At 42.9% G+C, this 21,751-nt stretch overlaps 1 protein-coding gene across 1 annotated transcript in view; it reads left to right on the top strand.

Annotated features, from left to right (window-relative positions):
- The window catches only part of ush1c (Usher syndrome 1C), a 55,103-nt gene that overhangs the window by 16,906 nt on the left and 16,446 nt on the right, over positions 1-21,751 (top strand). The window contains exons 9-19 of the mRNA XM_088340933.1: positions 2,397-2,456; positions 2,553-2,609; positions 9,651-9,793; positions 11,143-11,208; positions 11,290-11,435; positions 15,256-15,305; positions 15,469-15,633; positions 15,769-15,885; positions 18,386-19,036; positions 20,271-20,318; positions 20,395-20,523. Coding sequence (XP_088197059.1) covers positions 2,397-2,456; positions 2,553-2,609; positions 9,651-9,793; positions 11,143-11,208; positions 11,290-11,435; positions 15,256-15,305; positions 15,469-15,633; positions 15,769-15,885; positions 18,386-19,036; positions 20,271-20,318; positions 20,395-20,523 — 1,632 coding nt within the window. The remainder of the gene's footprint in view (positions 1-2,396; positions 2,457-2,552; positions 2,610-9,650; positions 9,794-11,142; positions 11,209-11,289; positions 11,436-15,255; positions 15,306-15,468; positions 15,634-15,768; positions 15,886-18,385; positions 19,037-20,270; positions 20,319-20,394; positions 20,524-21,751) is intronic.

The following is a 21,751-nucleotide window of genomic DNA, read 5'->3' as shown; positions in this document are numbered from 1 at the left end:
AAAGCCATCATGTTAACAAATCCACAAAAGCATCAAAAGGTAGAAGAACATTTTTTTCTACCGTCAACAAAGTTAAACTTCTCGACCTTTAATCTTGCTCTGGAGCCACATGCGGGCCTCTGGCGCTTACTATTGGCTCTCTGGCGCTTTTTCAAAAATATGTGGTTTCTGTAGGACAGAACCAGGAGGTAAATGCAGGTTCTATTACATCCAAATGGCGGCAAATTATTTGTATTTGTATTTTGTTTATGTTTTCTTTTCAATCATGTTGCAACAAACATCACATCACAAAATGAACAAATCACCTGGAAAGAAAAAAAGGGGTGACGGCTAGAGGCCAAAGACTTATAAGAGACGAGTCCCCAAATTACCTTTGGACACATCTATCTCTCATATGGGGCGGCAGTAGCTCAGGAGGTAGAGCGATCGTTTTAGGATTAAGGGATCCCAGTTCGAATCCTGGCTTGTCCGTGTTACATGTCGAAGTGTCCTTGGGTAAGACACTGAACCCCCCAATAAGCAGGTTACCGCCTTACATGGCTGCACAGATCCCGGCCGCTATTGGGAAATGTGAAGCACAATGTAAAGCGCTTTGGGAAGTCATTGACTTGAAAAGCGCTATATAAATGCAGATCATTTCATTTCATTTCATTTCATAAACCAAATATCATACTTTATATCATTTTACAGGCACCAGTTAATTCATTTAAAAATGATCACATTGTTTGAATCATTGTTTTTCACATAATTCCCCTCATTATTTTCTAACAACAATATAATGTGTGAAACCTGTGTTTTCTCATGATTTTTAAAATATGATTGGATGTGTACCAAAGAACAGGTTGGTTTTGTTCTTATGTAACAAATAAAAAAAAGGTTTATACTTTGCGGCTTTTGATTATCGCAGGATGTTTTGAGATCCCAACCCCCTTAAAAAATTTGAGAGATATCTGTACACACAATTTTTTTTTACCCCCAGAAAAAAACTCAAAAGTTTGATTGCGTGTTATACACAAACCTTTACAGTCGGATAATACCATATTTGAGCAATGATTGATCATTCAACCAATACCGCTTACTTTATTTGCTCAGTATTGAATGTAAGGGGCCGGTCACACAGACATTTGCGGCTGAATCACGGCTAAAATTTTGCGTTTTTTTTTTTGCCCGTGGTTGCCCGCGATGGAAAATGCACAAAATTGGCCAACCCGCTGTTCATCGGTGGTATGCCCGGAAAACACGCCGGCGACTGTTCCGCTTCCTCATCGCGTCATTTCTGCGTCATTTTCTCGTGTGGACCACAGGTATAAAAGCTCCCGAGCCGGTGTTAAGCCCAAATCCGACTCCTACGCAACAACCAAATCGCGCTGTATATACGCGGAGAAAGGCGTTTGACGGTCACACGCGTAACACGCTAATTTCACGTAATAACACCGCGATACAGGCGCAGAACACGCTATTACCATGCTCCACCCACGATTACCCGCTGAAATTTCCCGTCCTACCCATGTGTAACCACGCCCTGGCCGCGGCCAGAGCACGTCGTTCCGCGTCATTTCTGCGTCATTACCTCGTGTTGACCACGTGTGCGGCACGCGGTTTAACACGTGCTCAAACTTTTGAGCAGCTCAAAAGTTTTGAACGCGGCCAACCACGTGAAAATTTCCGACCGCGAGTAAAGCACTGCTCTATCTCGTCTATATGGCGGTCTCAAAACGTCCAACAGCGCCCAACGGCATCTGCTTCACGGCCAGAAATTTCTGGCCAAGTAAAATATTCATCTTTCCAAATAAAATGTTCAGCCTCAATACGCTCGTGAAAGGCTGTGTACCCGCAGCGCAAAACTTTTTCGCGCTGCCACCCGCGCGCGTATTTCCGACCTCGTGTTAAGCACCGCTGTATCTTGTCTTAATGGCAAACTCAATGCGTCCAATAGCGTCCGCCTCAAAGGCAGAAATTTCTGGCCGTGATTCAGCCGCAAATGTCTGTGTGACCGGCCCCTAACAGGAATCAAACCTGGATCCTGGCGGTGAGAGCACCAATTCCTATCCACCAGAACAATGACAACATAGATGACATAGGAAAAGGAATTTTTTTACGGTGCCATGTTGTACAACGTCGTTAAACATGGTACCGTGAGTAAAAGTAGTGCGATGATGAGTTTAAATATAATGTTATCTAGATCCCTAGTGGTTTAATGATTATACAGTGGATGTAGGCTTCTTCTTATTATTGTTATCGTTATTATCATTGGTAACGCTATTGTTGGGCAAGGCCACGAGAATATTGTCAGCTAAAAAACAGTCCATGGCACAGAAAAGTTTGCCGATCACTGGTCTAAATGTGGCTTCCTGATGTGAATTCTAAATTCTGTGATTTATGTGCCCAAAATGAAGATTGGTGACCAGATTGTCGAAGTGAATGGGGTCGATTTTACCAATGTGGACCACAAAGAGGTAAACACACGAAAGAATGCCATTTGTTTTACGTTTAAAATTTTTTTTTTTTTGATGCTTTAATTCCCTGCGTTCATCCTCTTTGTACTTCCCAAGGCTGTACGTATCCTGAAAAGCAGTAGAAGTCTGACTATTACTGTTCTGACAGGAGCTGTGAGTACATTCTAAAATTATATTTTAATGTCTTTGAGATTTTGTCTTGGGTTGGATGTTTTATTTGCTATGTGCCTTCCTGCCAATCGATAGGATTTTATCTTATTTTAGATTAATTTAATGGAAATATTTAAACATTTCATAGCGTAGAGTACTTTTACCTATATTAAGTGAAAATCATTTTCTTTGGTCATTGTTTGCCGAATCTCATAAATAACACAGGAATTTGCATGCTCATGCACATTAGTTTGTTTCTGGTGATGAATTTGGACATCAGGGTATAGCTTTACAAGTTAAGGACATGGCAGAATCAGTAAAAAAGAAAAACAACTAGAATCTCTACAATTTCCAAAACCGGAAATATCATGACCAATGAAACAATGAGTACAAAGACATAATCAATAATAATCAAGTAATGTGCTGAAAAGAATATTCGACATAAATAATGGACCATAAACAAGAATCCTCGACGTGCCAGTCTACAACAATGGGTCAAGAGAGGGAGTTTTCAACTCATTCAGTGCTGTTTTACAGTAAATATTTTTACACCTAATACAAATAATACAAGGGCAGCACGGCGGCGCAGTGGTTAGCGCGTGTGCGGCACAGTTCTAAGGTCTTGGGAACCTCCTGCGTGGGTTCAAATCCAGCTACCGGACTTACTGTGCGGAGTTTGGATGTTCTCCCCGTGCTTGCGTGGGTTTCCTCCCACATTCCTAAGACATGCTTTTCAGGTGGATTGGCCGGTTCAAATTGTCCCTAGGTGTGAACGAGCGAGTTGTCTGTCCCTGTGTGCCCTGCGATTGGCTGGCAACCAGTTCAGGGTGTCCCCTGCCCACTGCCCGATGATTGCTGGGATGGGCTCCAGCACCCCCGCGACCCTACTGAGGATAAGCGGTGGATGAATAAATCTTGTTGATTTGTTTTTCACAAATTCAAGTATTACTATTTTAGTACCCAAAACCTTTTAAAAATGTTCCACAGGCACATAATATTTTCTCGTATTACTTCTTTTACTAGAAAACAAAGTGTTTTGGTGTCACAGACCAGAAACGGACACAGGACCCATTAACGCTCGTTTTCTTAGTTTTTATTGAATAAGAGGGAGAGTAAGGCTTGCTTCCACGATCCGATGGCTGACGGACAAAAGGAGCGAGCGGTGCGGAAGTGGCACTGGCGTGTCTGGCGAGGAGGATCGGAGACAGGCGGGAATAGCAAGTCGTTGGCAGGGACTGGAGATCAAAGGCGGTGTCGAGTTCGTAAGCGAGGTCGGTAGCAGGAGGTAGGCAGGTAACAGGGCAAAACAGGTCAGGTAACAGGCAGGCAGATCGGGGCGTAGTCAGGTACGGAAACAGGTTGGCCACAATGATCAGGCAGAAAAAAGCAGGGCAAAAACGGAGTTGGACGTAAGGGCTTACTGAGCTGAAGGCAACAGTTCGCATAACGATCTGACGGCTTCCAAGAGGAAGCCGGGGGTTTGAAAAGAGAGTGACAGCCAATCAGCTGTCCGGGCTGTTGGCACCAATTAAGCCGCTGCAGTTGCGCTCAATCGGCAATCATGACAGAACCCCCCCCTCAAGGGACAGCACGGCTCCAGAAGTCCACAAAAAAAAACAGAAAAAATAATCCACCAGGAAACAAAAGGAGAAAAACCTAATCCAACAGGCAAAAGAAAAAAAAATCCAACAGGCAGAGAAAAAGTAATCCAACAGGCAAAAAAAACAAAAAGAGGTAATCCAACAGGCAAAACCCCCAAATTCAAAACTCCTCCGAGCAGACCGAAGCCCTGTCGTCAGCATCAGGAGGTGAGGCAGAAGCAGGATCAGGCGGAGACAGAGTTGACGAGCGAGGAGCAGGCTGGTCAGGATGCTGGAGATGGAACTCAGTAATGAGAGAGCGGTCCAGAATCTGTCGGGTGGGGATCCATGATCGCTCCTCCGGACCGTATCCCTCCCAGTCCACCAGGTACTGGAGGCCCCGTCCCCTTCGACGAGAGCGGAGAGGGCGTCGCACCGTGTTGATAGGATCCCCATCCAGAAAGCGTGGGGACGGAGGAGGAGGTGCTTCAGGTACCAGCAGACTCTGGCGGACAGGCTTGATTCGGGACACGTGAAAGGTTGGGTGGCCCCTCATGGTACTAAGCAGGCGAAGTCTGACCGCAGAAGGGCAGATGACCTTCTCCACCGGAAAGGGTCCCAGGAATCGCGGAGCCAGCTTCTTCGACTCCACCCGAAACGGAAGGTCCTTGGACGACAGCCATACTTGTTGGCCCACCTGGTACGCCGGAGCAGGAGTCCTCCTACGGTTGACTCCATTGGAGTAGGTGTCGACCGCCCGCAGGAGAGTAGCGCATGCCCGTGCCCAGGTGCGGCGCCAGGCATTAGCAAACGCCGAAGGGCAGAAGACATTACCCTCTTCGCTGGGGAACAGGGGTGGCTGGTAGCCGTAGACGCATTGGAAGGGGGACATGCCAGTGGACGAGCTGATCAGTGAATTGTGGGCGTTCTCCACCCACACCAGCTGTCCTGCCCAAGAGAGAGGCTCCCGGGAGACCATGCGGCGAAGCGCCGTTTCCAATTCTTGATTTAGCTGTTCAGACTGACCATTGGACTGTGGGTGAAAACCAGAGGAGAGGCTTACTGTGGCCCCCCAGAAGACGGCAGAACTCCTTCCAAAAGCTAGAAGCAAATTGGGGACCTCGGTCGGAAACGAGGTCCCTGGGTATGCCATGGACCCGGAAGACGTGCAACTGGACCGCCTGCGCTGTTTCCTTGGCGGAAGGGAGCTTGGGAAGCGCCACAAAGAGGACCATCTTGCTGAAGCGATCCACGATTGTCAGAATGGTCGTCATCCCTTCCGAGGCAGGCAGTCCAGTTACAAAGTCCATGGAAATGTGGGTCCAAGGGCGATTGGCAACCGGTAAGGGCTTTAGCAGACCAGCAGGGGGTCGATTATACGATTTGTTCTGGGCTCAGGTTTGGCAAGCCCTGACGTACTCCTGAACGTCCATTGCCAAGGAGGGCCACCAGAAGTGCCGGGCCAGGAAGTTACTGGTGCGGGCTGCTCCCGGGTGGCAGGAAAGGCGGGAGTCGTGCCCCCATCGGACGACCTCGGAACACAGTTCCTCCGGAACAAAAAGATGCCCTTCCGGACAGGTACTGGGTCCCGCTTGATCCTGGAGCGCCTCTCTGACACAGTCTTCGATGTCCCAGGTGAGCGTGGCAACCCACGGGAAGCAGGAAGGATGGTCGCCGAAATTGGTCCTCCTCCTTCTGGAACTGGCGTGAGAGAGCATCGGGTTTAACGTTACGGGAACCCGGGCGGTAGGAGAGGGTGAAGTTAAACCTGGCGAAGAACAGGGACCAGCGGGACTGTCTCGGGTTCAGGCGTTTTGCAGAGCGGATATATTCCAGGTTCTTATTGTCGGTCCACACCAGGAATGGAACCGACACTCCCTCCAGCCAGTGACGCCATTCTTCCAATGCCAGCTTGATGGCTAGTAGTTCACGATCCCCCACATCGTAATTGCGTTCACTGGGGGATAGGCGCCGCGAAAAGAAGGCGCAAGGGTGCATCTTGTGATCCTCGGCCGACCTCTGGGAAAGGACCGCCCCAACTCCTACGTCCAAGGCATCTACCTCAACCACCAGTTTACGTTCCCGGGTCGGGCACCTGCAGAATGGGGGCCGTCGAGAAGCGGGCTTCGAGGGTGGTAAAGGCATCGTCGACCGCGGGAGACCATCGGAATGCCCCTTTAGGGCTGGTGAGAGCCGTGAGGGGCGCTGCTACCGTGCTGTAGTTCAGAATGAAGCGACGGTAGAAATTGGCGAAACCCAGGAACTGTTGGAGCTTCTTACGGTCATTAGGGACAGGCCAGGAGGTAACCGCCGACACCTTCGTGGGGTTCATCTGCAGCTTCCCTTCCGCCACGATATAACCCAGAAAGGCCACGGTCTTGGCATGGAATTTGCATTTCTCCGCCTTCACGAAGAGGGAGTTCTCTAGTAGACGGCGAAGGACGTGCTGTGTGTGTTCCTCCAGGGATTTGGAGAAAATCAATATATCTTCCAGGTAGACAACACGAATCGGTTGAGTACATCACACAGCACGTCATTAATGAAGGACTGGAAGACAGCGGGGGCGTTGGTTAGTCCGAAGGGCATGACCAGGTATTCATAGTGCCCCGTGGGCGTGTTGAAAGCCGTCTTCCACTCATCCCCTTCCCGGATACGGACCAGGTGATAGGTGTTTCGGAGATCCAGTTTTGTGAAGACGGTGGCCCCTTGTAGTAGCTCGACGGCGAAGGAGAGCAACGGTAAGGGGTCATTCTTCAGGATGACGGTTGTATTATGCCGGCCGCCAAAGCATCAGAAATGTACTCCTCTATGGACTGTCTCTCGGGTGCTGAGAGGGCAGGAGCCGACCCCGCGGGGAGTAGAGCCGACCCCGCGGGGAGTAGAGCCCGGCAGAAGGTCAATGGCACAATCGTAAGGGCATTGTGGAGGTTAATGAGGTGGCCTTGGCCTCGCGGCTCGCAGGCAGGTTCGGTGGCACTCGACGCCCCATTCCATCACGGCTCCAGAATGCCAATCGAAGTGGGGGTTGTGCTGCACCAGCCACGGATGTCCCAAAACAAGCGGTTGACCGGGGGATGGGAGCAGGTGGAAACGAATCCGCTCTTGGTGGTTGCCAGATAATTTCATTTCCACCGGTTCGGTAATCTGAGTGACAGTGCCCAAAAGACGACCGTCTAACGCTCGGGCGGTGATCGGGGACGAGAGAGGAACCAGTGGTATTCGGAGTTTGCGAGCGAGGGTCATGTCCAGAATGTTCGCTTCGACGCCGGAATCGACCAACGCGGATAGTGTCTGGGGGAAGCCGGAAATCAGGAGACGAGGCTCGAGGATGGGCTTAGGGGTTCTGGAGGTCGGGATAATGGCTGAACTCAATCGGACGCCTCCGATGTCCAACGAGCTCCCCCTTTTAACGGACACGAGGAGGTCCGGTGTCCCTTGCCGCCACAATACAAGCAAAGCCTCTCGGAAATCCGTAGCCGGCGTTCCTCCGCTGATTACGACGAGCGATTCACTTCCATTCATGGGGACTTGAACTCTTAAGTCGAGTCGTATGGAAACCACCTGGCTCTCTAGGCAGGCTGGCAGGTAGTCGTCCCGGCCAGCCCCTCTCCTGCCGTCGTGCCTAAATTAAAATGACTGGAAACCCTAAACCCAAGAAAAATAATCGACGGCACTTGGCCAATCACTACCATCAGCTGTCGAACCCAGCACTGTCTCCCCTAAACCTGGGATGTCAAACTCAGTTTGGCTCTGGGTCCAGATCAAGACTGTTCTCGGAAGGGCTGGATCAGAAAAAGAATGTCAACTGTTTTTCAGAATTATGCTCATCATACGAGAGCTACTTTTGTTACTAATTGGCGTTTGATATGCATTTCTAAAATAACAATTTATCATGTTATTGCTATGTTGTTACTATGTTATTACCAGGTTCATTATTGGAAGAAGGATTAAATCGACTTAATCAATCACTAAAAAATCCTTTAACTAGAAAATCCCAATGACCCAGCCCTGGTGAGCTATTTTCAGAACAGATCCGTGGGCACCTCAGCTGTCTTTAGGAGGAACCTTGGTGCATCACGTTGGAGACCCCTGGTTTAGAGAAATAACATGTTTGATTTATGTAAAAATGTTTCATGGGTACAATTAACTCATTCTCAAATGGATGTGGACGTGAATAGTGCATGTACATTTAATATGCGTTGCCTGCGTTTTTACGGCTACCTCATTTATCGTCCCCCTCGGTTTCTCAACGATTGGCATCACTCATGTCAGGAGCTTGTTTATGTCTGAGCTGTCAATGATAAATGATAGATAGATAGATAGATACTTTATTCATCCCCGTAGGGAAATTCACAGTCGTAAAAGACACACCTTTTTATGTATTGTCTGTGAATACCATAATTTTCGCACTATAAGGCGCACCACATAAAAATAATCATTTGTCATATATTTTTCATACATAAAGATTCAAGATTCAAAGTGTATCTTGTCATATGCACAGTAAAGAACCACAATTCCCTGCACAATGAAAGTCTTACTTTGCTGTCCACATAGTTTCCAGCGTAATAAATATGAGAAACTATATTCATGTATACATAAAAGAATATTTTGAATATTAAAATATAAAAATACAAGATTAACTCAAGTTGAGTTAAGGTAATAAGATAAAACACAGTTGAAAGTGCATCGGAGTATAAGGCGCATGAATTTCAGTAAGAGCTACTGTGTGACTTCTGGGCTCTTTATACAGTTACGGTATATAATACTACAATTTGAAGCGGGCTGGGGACACCCTTAACTGGTTGCCAGCCAGTCATAGGGCACACAGAGACAGACAACTCACTCGCTCATTCACACCTGGGGACAATTTGGACTGGCCAATTAACGTGACATGCATGTTTTTTGGAATTTGGGAAGAAACCGGAGTGGCCCGGAGGAAACCCACGCAAGGACGGGGAGATCATGCAAACTCCGTACAGGAAGCATGGTAGCTGGATTTAAACTCATGACCTCAGTACTTTGCAGAGGACGCGCTAAACATTCATCCACTGTACCAGCCCCATTTTTATCTATATATCGTATACATACCTATATCTTTGCTTATTAAGAATAATGATTGGCGTGATTAAACATAAAAACGAGTGCACGTTCGCATGAGGAGCATTTCTGGCTAATTCGGGGTTCTAGGTGTGCCTTATAGTCCGAAAAGTAAGTTGATAATAATATGTTTAATATCTGTGGTTTCACATACTGCAAACATAATGTCCTCCACCTTTATTCAAGGTGAGTTGTATTTGAACTTGTATTGGAAATTGTCCTTTTTTATGATCACTCGGGTCGACTTCTCGTTGATGCAAAGAGTGGGTGGCAATTAGAACTGCAAGATGAAATGTGACATTGAGTTAACAGCCCAGGAGGTCGCTGGCTAACACGATTCCTTCTCCGGCTGTTGCCGACTTCTCAGGGCAGCGAGCTTTTCATGACGGATGAAGAGCGTTTGGCTGCGGAGGCACGCAGAGAGCTAGAGAGGCAGGAGCTGATGCACCAGAAGAGGGTCGCTCTCGAGACAAACAAGATCCTCAAAGAGCAGCAGGAGAAGGAGAGACAGTAAGTGACTCGGCTTTGAATGGATTAATTGGGATTCCCTTCTGTTAGGTGTAGATCAGGGTGTCAAGACCAGAACGGAAACAGCACCCAATTGTGTTACGTTTCTCACAAGGTTTATTAGAGAAAAGAGGAAGTGCTGCGCCCAGGATCCGGCCTTCGCTAGGCGCGGGAAGCAAGTCGTTCTCGTACTCAGTCAACCTGGATCTTCCGTGTCGAGCGATGGCGCTGTCGGGAACGGAAAAACGGGGCAGTAGAACAAACACGTGGTCGGGGTCGGAAGCAAGTCATAAGCCAGGACAGGACAGTAGACGTGGTCGGGGACAAAAGAGGTCGAAAGCCGTGACGAGAGAGTAGACGTGGTCAGGATCCAAAACGGGTCGAAGTCGGGGGACAGACGGGAGCAAAAAACAGGTGGGGGTCAGGGTCGAAAAAATGCTTGCCTAGTGTTAACTGAGGTTCGCAGACAGATTGACAAAAGGGGACCGATAGGAGTGGCCAGGAGAAAACCCACGCAAGGACGGGGAGATCATGCAAACTGTTTCCGAGGCAGTTGGCGCCAAAGGAGCGGGCACAGGTGATTCACATCGGTAATCATTACACAGGGGTGTCTAACTCATTTTATCTCGAGGGTCTCATGGTAAAAAAAATACATTTTCACAGAGGCCAGACTAATAAAATGAATGGCATAGAACGTGTGCCACAGCTGAAGGGTTAGGGTCTTTTTCGAGGCTCACAATTATATTATGATTCAGGGATGTAAGATTTGATTATAAAATGCTTATAAAGGGTTTTTCTTCCTAAATGTTTTACCTTCACTAAGATTTAACATCCTGTAGTGTTTATCAAAATTTGGCAAAACAACAATTGAAAATATCTTCATTATAAAGGGTTTGCACAGGTGCTTAAATTCTTTAAAAAAAGCTTGAATTTGAATGTTGCAATTTCAAGAATTAAAAAGTGCTTGAATTTTGGGTGAAGTGCTTGTCATTGCTTGAAATCGTTGCTGCGTTGCTCAACAAGTCTGCTTGAAAATTACGCCGACAATGCTCTCTGATGGTTTCGCTTTACAATCTCATTTCCTTCTCCCCCGTGATTAGCGGCAGCTGGCATTAATTTGTATGGCATTGTCCCCTGAAGCGAGCCGGATGAAAAAGTCTCACAGGCCAAATGTGGCCTGCGGGCCGTAGTTTGCTGACCCCAGTGGGAACATCTCGAAACATGTGGTGGAAATTTTTATATGGCTTTCTAAAATAGTTTTGAAAAAAAACAGACTCATGTATGATCTTTAACTTAATGCACTGTAAGTTGTGTGAATGGTTAAATAATGAAAAGTTGAAATATATCTCTAGAAGGAAAATGGAGATCTCCCAGAAGGCTGCAGAGGAAGAACACCGCTACAAACAGGAGATGGAGAGGTCTTCTTTCACATTTTTTTGCCCTTTGAGATGACATTCATAACCTTAAATGAGATTTCTTTACTTTGACAACCTCTTTAGGATTGAGGCTGTAGAGAGGAAGCACAACAGTGAATGGGAAGAAGACTACGGTGCTAGCGAGCAGCTAGATCCTAAGAACAAAAGGAGTCAATCACCCACCCCAACTGAGATTAAAAGCACTCATTCTCCAAAGGCCAAAAGCTCTCGTAAGCCTGCTCTGCAGATCGATTTTCTCCTTCTGCATGCAAATGTGACTGAGCATGTTCTTTTTCTATCACTTTTGTGTGCTGTGGTGCTTTTTTTTTTTACTGACTCACTATTAGATGATGGAGCCGGCTCGTTCACAGACGAAGTCAAGGAGGATGAGCAGGGAGGACTATTGAGTGTCGGAGGGGTTGTATTTTTGTTTATCTTGAAACAAACTTTGGCTAGATTTCCTTTGACAAACAAATGTAAAATTCGATCATATTTGCAATTGTTTTTCTTGTCCCTCATTTCGATGCTCGGCTGTCGTTTGTATCTTTCAAGCCTAACCAAACCATTATCCTCAAATCAATCGTTTATTTTTTAACCTGATTATCACTTCATCAGCTGTATTAAGACAACAGCTGTTCGGTTTTCCCAAAAAAGTGGCCATCTGTCACTGACAAAAAGAAGGTCCATCGACAAACACCAAAATCCAGTTCGTGACAATTTCACTAATGGCCACAAAGAAAAACATACCATCAGTGCTTTGTGCATCATTTTTCTCAATATTTGTCAACAAAATGAGGCAGGATGTTGTATTGTGGCGTCAAGGGACACCGGACCTCCTCGTGTCCGTTCTGAATGTGGCGTCTGCTACTTTATATTTTTATTTTGACTCTTCACTGTGGTGAGTAGTTTTTCTTTATGAAGCACTACATTACATTACTACATTTAAAAGTATTTGCTTTTCCCCCCTGATGACTGACACCCAAAGGCAACGCGTTACTCTCATGGTAACTATCTAGTTGCAAATTACCTTACTTACTCACGTTGAACCCGATCTCCTAAATTTGCTTAAAATATCCACTTAATAAGAGAAATAGAAGTAACGTGTACACCATCCTGCGGAAGCGATGAACCCTTCACATTTCTTGGTTTGTGCAATCTTTGGAGCTTATAAACCAATGGTTCCCAAACTTTTGCAGGCTGGCGCCCCCTTGGCTCCCCTGTGAATTCCTAGCGCCCCCACCTCCAGACACATATGGAAACAAACACCTCTTTCTTGATATTTGGTATACTGCAATTTGACTGGGCCAGAGCGGTGTGCGGTAATCGGACCCTGCGGCACAATTTTAAAAATAAAACCTAATTGCGATTTTTCAGACCAGTATTGCGATTTCGATGCAATTTTTTTTAAAGTATATTTTCTGTGTTCATTTTGTTTTTCATTAACACTCAACCATATTGTAATGCTAAACCTAGAGAAAACAGCACCATCTTCTGGCGAGCTTTGTTAGGGTTGCTTTCTGTTGACCAATTTTTACTTTTCTATTCTTAAATCGATAGAAGTACCTACCAACCTATGAAATGTACTAGATAACACTTGAAGCTCATTAAAATAGTGGTCTGGAGAATTTTCAAAATAAAACACCACAAAATAAATTTCCAATTATTTATTTTCACATGTCTTCATAACCAAACAAAGTCAACATCTAACAAAAATAACATTTGAAAAAAGGAAATAATGCACTCTTAAAAAAATACTAGAACATTTGTACAGTATAAAAGATAAAATGTACGCACTTAAAATAACCCACACCAAACAAAGTAAACAACATAAAAATAAATTGTGCACACTATAAAAAGGTAAACATTGCACACTAAAAATAATCCACATACTTTTAAGGCTGTATATGCGACATGTCTGCAATTAGTTTAGTATAAAATTTACCATGTTCTACTGCAGCATGTTCATCAGTGAAAGAAATGCATTCAAGTATTAATTAAAACCCACCATTCCTGCTAACTTATTAAGACTACTGCTACAACTACTTATTACTCTTATTATAACATTCCACTTAATAACTTGCATAAATAAAAAGTGTTACCTCTAATCGATAATGCAGTTTTGGGGTTGGACACTATTAGACATTTTTAGCTAGAGTCACAGCATTGGTTATTTCTTTGTGCCTTTGCGAACTTTTTTCGTACGGTGTGAAGGCCACAAATGCCGCTTCGATGGAGGTTTGTTTACCTCCCAGTCCACTTGTAGATGCACCTTCTTCGTCTTTTATAATTTTTAAGGAGCTGGTACAAATGACTTGTGTTTCCTCTGAACGAAAGCAAATTCTGTAACGGGCGTTTACTTCTGTTCCATGTTCACCTCGTCAAAACCAAAACAGGGACAAGTGATGTTTCGCCCTTCTTCGGTGCAAGCTTTGTTTCCTTCTCGTTTGTTGACATTGGGACTATGTTTACGGAGTCTGCCATGACACTCAATGTGCTCACACGGTGGGTGTGGCATAGTGTGGTGCTTGCAAACGTTGATTCGTGTTTATTGGCCTGTGCTATTATTAAAACTTGCCTCTGATTGGTCGGCGCTTTTAAAACTCGAACAATAACAATTGTGGTAGGCCTAAACTCCATCACCTACCTAAAAATTTGAAAAAAACGCAGTGTTCTGTGGTCCCACAACCGCACTACGTCACATCGTGATGTCGATTTGATTTTGGTTAATCGTGCAGCCCTAACTTATTGTGTTAAAATTTTAAACTTCAGACTGCCGTTCCTTTCTTCCTCACCACCCCCCAGATCTTTCCACCGCCCCCAGGGGGGCGGTACCACCCACTTTGGGTACCACTGTTATAAACTAACACAGCCAGGACTCTCCATATCCATTTTGTCTTCAAACCACCCAAAGATTTCCTTTTCCATTTCCGGGTAATGTCCTAGACGTTTTCTTTTGTCCTCCAGGTATGGAGTAATGCAAACATAACTTTACAGATAAAAAGACAGAAATTCAGCACTCTTTTACCATAAATTCTGGTACTCACATTTGTTGTTCCTGTTTATCAGTAGGGAGAGATTACGTGGCCTCATACTCTGTGCGTGAGACAACGCCACCGTAATTGTGTTGTATTGTATTTTGTAGGTACATATAAACACACAGCACGGCAGCGCAGTGCTTAGCGTGTCCGCGGCACAGTTCTGAGTTCATGAGATTAAACCTTCCTGTGTGGAGTTTGCATGTGTCCGTGCTTGCGTGGATTTCCTCTGGACACTCCGGTTTCCTCCCACATTCCAAAAACATGCATGTCAGGTCAATTGGCCGGTCCAAATTGTCCCGAGGTGTGAATGAGCGACTGAGTTGTCCGTCTCTGTGTGCCCTGCGACTGGCTGACAACCAGTTCAGGGTCTCCCCTGCCCACTGCCCGAAAATAGCTGGGATGGGCTCCAGCATCCCCGCGACCCTATGGAGGATAAGTGGTGCATATAATGGATGGATATAAACACACCTTCAGTTGTTATATCCGGTGTTGTGTTGCTGCTAGTTTGGGGGTTGCATAATACTTAGTAACCGAAGTAAAATAGGACAGAACACTGTAATTCATGATCTGCTAATAAAAAGTAGTGGTGTAAGGGACAATATTTTATATCAATTAGTTAAAAAAGTTTATTAATACCTCGTTACAGTACTCGTTAACGAGGGAAGTAATTGTGTTCCAGGAACACGTTCCTTTGTAACGGGTTACTGCTCTACATCATATTTCTTCCAACCACTTTTTATATTCTTGTTTAAGCACAAAAAACATTATGAATAGGCCCTACAAAAACATGATTAAAGGTGTCATTGTTTAGGCCAAATCTCCTTGTGTGATGTGATCTGTATTTGTTTTGTAAATCCATGGACCTAGTCCATGGTTCAATACAAATAGGCTAACTGGTAAGTATAACCTATTTTGTGTTTGTCATAAGCAATGTAGTCATACATAAAACAAAAGTGCAAAAAGTTTAATATTTTTGACCATTTAACGGTAAACTATTGTCTTATTTCTATAGCGTTTGGCTGGTTTTACCGGTATGAGGGGAAACTCCCATCATTCCGCAAGGTACTACAGATTTGCAGTGTGTTTTGGTACTGTTCAGAAGCTGTTTGAGATGCTTTACAATTTTTTATTGCATGATATATTTAGGAGTTTCGTTTTCACTGTGGGTGTTTTACCATATGGTTTGCAGTAAGCGTTTTAAAAATGCATGCTGTTGGCACTACAGAAAGGAGAGAAAAAGAAGAAAAAGAAAAGGATCTCCAACATAGACACGCTGCAGGAGCAAAGGAAAAATAAAAAGGAGATGGAGTTTGAGCTAAAATTGGCCAAGGAGAAAGAAGAGATGTACGAGAAAGAGAAGCAGCTGAAGATCAATAGGCTTGTTCAGGAGGTACAAATCCAATAAGAGACGAATTTGCTCTTCCTGTTTCACGCTCTCTTGCTTTAGCCGTGTTTTTTGAAAATGATAATTTCAATATTTTGTGTTTGGTTGCTGTGGTGTTAAATTCCAATGCATGTATATTAGGTGTCAGAAACTGAAAGAGAAGACCTTGAGGAATCTGAGAAAGTACAACATTGGGTTGAACGTCTTTGTCAGACTCGCCTAGAACAAATCTCTTGTGTGGAGAACGAGACACCAGAGGTACTTGATGATTTATCCCCCCAAATCTCTGTGGAGTTGCCCTTTTGTTAAAACTATCCAAAGATCATGTAAATGTCTTTGCTATGGTAGGTAGATGGGAACCCTTTGACTTTCACACTTAACTAAAGAATTTGAATTGTCAATTGTTTTTGTACAACACAGTCTTCAATGCTTATGAGAGTAGATGTGGTACTCCTTCATTAACGTACCGGTATTAAAACAAACTCAAAAGACAAAAAACAAGACAAAAAAGAATGTTTGGATGGACAATACTTATAAGTTAATGCTTGTATATATATATATATATATATATATATATATATATATATATATATATATATATATATATATATATATATATATATATATATATATATATATATATATATATATATATACACACTGTTGATGAAAACTATGCCTCTCCCAGGCAGACCAGTAACAATCTGCACAGGAAAAATGAACTCGTAGTCAGAACTTCCAATTTATAAAAGAAAAAGCTGAGGCGTCTTAATTATTTTTTCCTTTTTTTTTATTTTCAATGCAAATGAGTACTCTTTGTGATTTGTATTCTTCAAATAAGCTCCATTTTACAAACGTTAATTGTATGGCTATAGCTAACATGGCTGAAATGTCATTCTGGGAGCGGTACAATGTGCTGAAATTCTACCAGACAGGGGATTAGAGAAAAACACCACAATGAATAATTGGCATCTTAAAATGACAAAAAGTTTAAAAAAAAGATTTAGCTGGTTATGTATCCTTTGAAGCTCCTCAAAGGAATAGATTTTTCCCCAAATCGGAGCAAAACAAGTGCTCACAGCATGAATATTTAATGGCAGACTTTGGCAGCCTATAGGATAGTTCATACAAATGTACGGCTAATTATTATTATTATTTGGTAGGGTGTTGGCATAATAATTATATGACAGGCAATTAAAAGTAAATTCAGAATTACATTTTAGAATAGCGGCCAAACGAAAATTGTAAAAATACTATGCTATAGACCACAGGTGTCGCGGGCCACATCCGGCCAGGCGTACAATTATATCCGGCCCGTGAAATCATTTTATATACATCTATCATAATGGCCCTTGTCTATGAAACGCTGATAACTTCCAAATAATACTCGGATGCTAAAAACCACAATGGCCTAGAAAATTATGTTAACTGACATTGCCGGTAAACCCGTGTGTCTTATTTGTGGAGCTTTTGTGGCCGTAAATAAGGAATTTAATGTAAAACGGCACTACAAGACAAAACTTCAGAGTAAGCTGAAAAACTTGAATCCAGAGAAAAGATACAGAAAGTTGAAAGGTTAAAGAAGAATATGAAGATGTTTTTCATCAAAGCAAATTCCTAAAGTGAAAAGCACAAATTTTATTTATATTTCTGTTTTTTCAGGACAGGAGATATTTTTATGGAGAGCAACGATTTTTAATTCATTTATTTTTAAATTTTGTTTATTCTGGAATAATATTCTTGCTTTTTTTTAATTATATTTTTTGAAGTTATTTTTTAAAAATAGGCAAGTTTTAGTGTATTCAATAAATATTTATTCTGTTCGGCCCACGACCAAAGGTATGGTTTGAATTCTGGCCCTCTGCATAATTGAGTTTGACACCCCTGCTATAGACAATGGTGAACCTTCCCTGTGGACTACGCTTAAGGCCGATGTTGAAAAAGCTGGCTAAATATCCTGTGTACATGCTATTTTTTCTTATCATTTGTTTAAAAAGATTTTATTATATAATATTTTTATTCATGCGGAAAAAAAATCCCACCTTGAGCAAGCCCTATTGCATATTGAGTTTTTTTAATGAAGATTTTGTGCTTTGTAATTCACATACTCTAATCCCGTGTGTTTCAAAACCAAAATGATAAAATAGTCTATTTGTAAATTAATACAAGCTCAAATATAACATGTAAATGTAGATGATCATGTATAAAAGTCAACCTTCTTAATTTCCTTATGTATTGCCAAAGTATTGGATTTGAAAGGCTGTATCAGTCAATACAAATAATTCAACCCGCCCATACCAGCCGACCCCGACCGATTAACTTGATCTAAATGATCGATCCTGAACCCAAATGTTCATATTTCATTTGTGAGGAGAAGGAGGAGGATGAGTTCTCCAAACATGCGGATGAGCGTACTTACACAGGGTGCTTTGCGCAAGAGGTGGATGGAATCCATTCCGCGGATCCTCCATAAGAAAAAAAAAACAAAGACCAATGACGGGTGGACAATAATAATGGAATAATAGCGAGAGAGAAACCTGGCCCAAACTTGAACGTACTGATTGACATTTTCGGCACGACCCAGGCTCTCGGGCTTAAGATTTTACCTCTAATACAAATAATTCAATCAATAATGTTATTCCCCTGAGCTGATTTTTAACCCAATGCTACCGACGACTCAAAACGTTTGCCCACTATAGAACTAGAATTATTAGGATTGCTACACATATTTACATCTGGCTTATTTTGATTTTTTAAGCTGTCACCTCCACTTTCTCCAACATCGGAGATCAAAGTGAAACATTTTCCTGGTGGTCTGCATTTGGCCACTACTGACCTGGATGATATTGACTTGGATCATGTGGATCAGAGTCTTAAGGGGCCTCTCAAAAGACTCGCTCCTACCCCACCCATCAGTAGCCAGCCTCCCCCTCCTTTGCCTCTCCCTCCCCCTTCACCAAAATTAAATCCCACTATCCCCAATTATGGTTCTTCTAAAGTATCTCAACAACGCCGACCACTATCTCCGTCTAATGCTCAGAAACCCCCCTCTACCACAACTACCTTGACAAACAAAGTCAGCAGGCCTCCATCTCGAGTCCCTCATCCCCCAAGCCATCGCCCTACCCACTCGCAGTCTACCCGCCCGCCTTCCTCTCCTCAGCCCACTCCAATTCCTACACCACCGCCGCCTCCGCCACCCCCTCCTCCGCCGCCCCTGCCCCCTCCCCTGCCTCAACAATCTGAAGAAAGAGGAGGTGCCCTCAAAGGATACCGCCAGAATCATGACCTGCCTGACCCCTCGACTCCACCTGAGCGCAGGAGTGAGTGGGAAACAGGTGGCTACCTCCCCAGAGGGGGGATTTACTCATCCAACACTAGTGAACTGTCCTACCCGTCTAGTCCTAAGGTTAGAACAAGGGTGATAGTGTATTCATGAATGCATGTTTTCTTTGGTTCCTTAGCCGGGATGTTTATCACCAGCGTGACATATTGGCTTGTTATTGATTTCCCTTTAGCCTCAGGAAATGTCTTTGACATGTCGTTTGGTGTTATTGATTGGTTGTGGCTTTCGTATGATAATACATTGAGTTCTGTGTGCAGTGTTTTGACAGTTTTCTTTTTAGTGACTTGTTATTGTTGCAACATAAAAGGAACACGAATGTAAAGGGTTCCTATGGGTGCTTGAAATACTTGAAAATACTTGAATTTTAATGTTAGATAGAAAAGTGCTTGAATTTTGGGTGAAGTTCTTGTAAAGGCTTGAAATCTGAACAAGTCTGCTTGAGAATGACGCCGACACTGCTCTCTGGTGGTTTTGCTTTGCCATTGCATTTCTTCTTCCCCCGTAATTAGCGGCAGCTGGCATTAGTTTGTATGGCATTGTCCTCTGAAGCGTCATCCGCCCCTATGAGTTATGCCTAAGAAGACCGGTGAATGCTACACCTAAAGAGGACACTACAAAATGTGTTTTAATGCAAGGATTAGGTGTCAATTATGGACATTTATTATGGACTATGCAAAAAATTATGGTAGCGTTTCCCAGTTGTAAATTGTGGGAGAGATTTGTTTCATAAATATTTATACATTTGACATTCGGAATTTACTTAAGATGTAGAAATCATATGTTTTGAGTAAGGCAAATTCAACATTAAAAATCACAAATGAAACCCTAGGTCTCTTTTGCAAACTTTGCAAGTTGTCTTTTTATTAGCTGTATCCTGGCTAAAATGCTCCAAAACTTGAGAAGTCTTGGTACTTGTACTTCATGTAAATGCCGTCATTTCTATATGTCACTGAGATGGAGACACTATTTAATATAAGCGACTCAGCAGAGATTATATTCATGTAGAGAAGCCTCACTCTGTTGAAAAAACATATCTGGTGACAATAGTCGACAATGATTTTCATTGTTGACTATTTTCTATCATCGATATTTGTAGACGTCAAATAATCATTGCAGCCTTAATTGGTAGTGGCTTTGGTATGATAATGCATTGCATGTTGTGTGCAGTGATTTAACAGTTTTCTCTCTGATGATTTGATATCGGTGCAAAACAACAAAGAATGAATATTTAGTCAATTGACCCAAAATGAAGTCTGCAATGTGCAGCAAAACTTCATTGTATTTTACTGTGGTTCAGGTTATGAGAAATACTTCGCATGCCAGTCGCATTTCCACTCCTTCATTGGTGAGTTACTCTGTCAAATACTTAATTTTTGTTGTGTAATAACTTCAACCATGCATCATTTGCAATGCTCTGGTAGCAACTAGCACCCAGTCCTCCAAACCAGAGGCGTCCACCAGTCTCTGTCATGTCCAAGCCCGTCATGCTGCCTCAAGTGCAGGCCCAAAGACCAGACCCGCTCAGACCTGCTGTTCGTACGGACGGCCTGGTATGCTACAGCGAGTGTGATTTCTCTCACCACGACAAAATGCGTTCATGCAGCACATTTAGGTTCGTCTGTTCGCTTAAATCACTTTGGTTTTTCATATCATAGAACACAAAAAACGTGGGTCTCATTTGCACATTTATCTTACACAGTAATGTTAATATTTTCAACAAAAATTACAAAAAGATATGTACGTCAATCGACATTTTTTATCCAAACAAACCCTCTTTCATTAAAGAGGCTGTGAGTATTTTTTAGTGCAGTGTCTTTTAACCAGTGTGCCGTGAGACCTTGTCTACTGCTCCGCAAGAAATTGCCCAATTTTATATTTGGAAAACAGCATACCATTATTTAGTATCCTTGCTTTCTTCACGTGATTAGCTGAGTAACAGTCACATTCATCCATATCAGTAGGTGGCAGTAGATTACTATTTTTATTTTATAAACTAATTATCCGCTCATGAAGAACGACAGGTAAACATTTTTTAATATGTTTTGTTTGACAAAGCTATTTAAAATTGTGTTGCCAAAAACAATAAAATTAAGCAAAAAGTGAAAATATTGCAGATTTTCTTTTTTTGTTCCACTGGAAGATATTTTTTGCTCATTTTAGGGAGTTTTTTTATTACTTTGCGCTAGAAATATCATAAAACTTTGAAAACAGTTTAATATTTAAAAAAATTACAGGTCACCACAAATGATAAGAAAAACATTACCGTTAACTAAGGTAACCTCATAATTTTTTTAGTTTAAATAAAATACAAGAACCTGGTGCCAGGAAATAATTTTTAAACATTTTCACTGGGCGGTGTGCTTTGAGATTTTTTTCATCCCCAAAAATAAAATAAAATGCGCCTTCGCTCAAAAACGGTTGAGAAACACTGATTTAGGGCCTCCTTGTGGTAAAAGAACCCCCTATATTCCTAAATAATAAAGAAAAACACAAACTATCATATAAGTATGCATTTTTAATTTACTCGTTGGTCGAGAATTTTGTATTTATTTTACATAACATGACATGATTGTCCGCTATCTTGCGTTGTACATCCCCCCAAAAACCTTGTAAAGGCTGAGCAATATTTGGTCACTTTGAGTTTCCGTGGTTTGTATTTGTCCTTGTGCTTTTTGGCATTTGATTTCAGATGCACAACACAAATGGCAGCATACAGTCGTCAAATATTACACAGTGTCTCGTTAACTTTTTTAAAGAATTTGGTTATTTGATTATAAG

This window comes from Urocampus carinirostris, chromosome 7, assembly GCF_059441175.1.
Source record: "Urocampus carinirostris isolate Australia breed hairy pipefish chromosome 7, RoL_Ucar_1.0, whole genome shotgun sequence".
Classification (NCBI taxonomy): domain Eukaryota; kingdom Metazoa; phylum Chordata; class Actinopteri; order Syngnathiformes; family Syngnathidae; genus Urocampus; species Urocampus carinirostris.
This window is presented reverse-complemented; position numbering and strand designations above follow the sequence as displayed.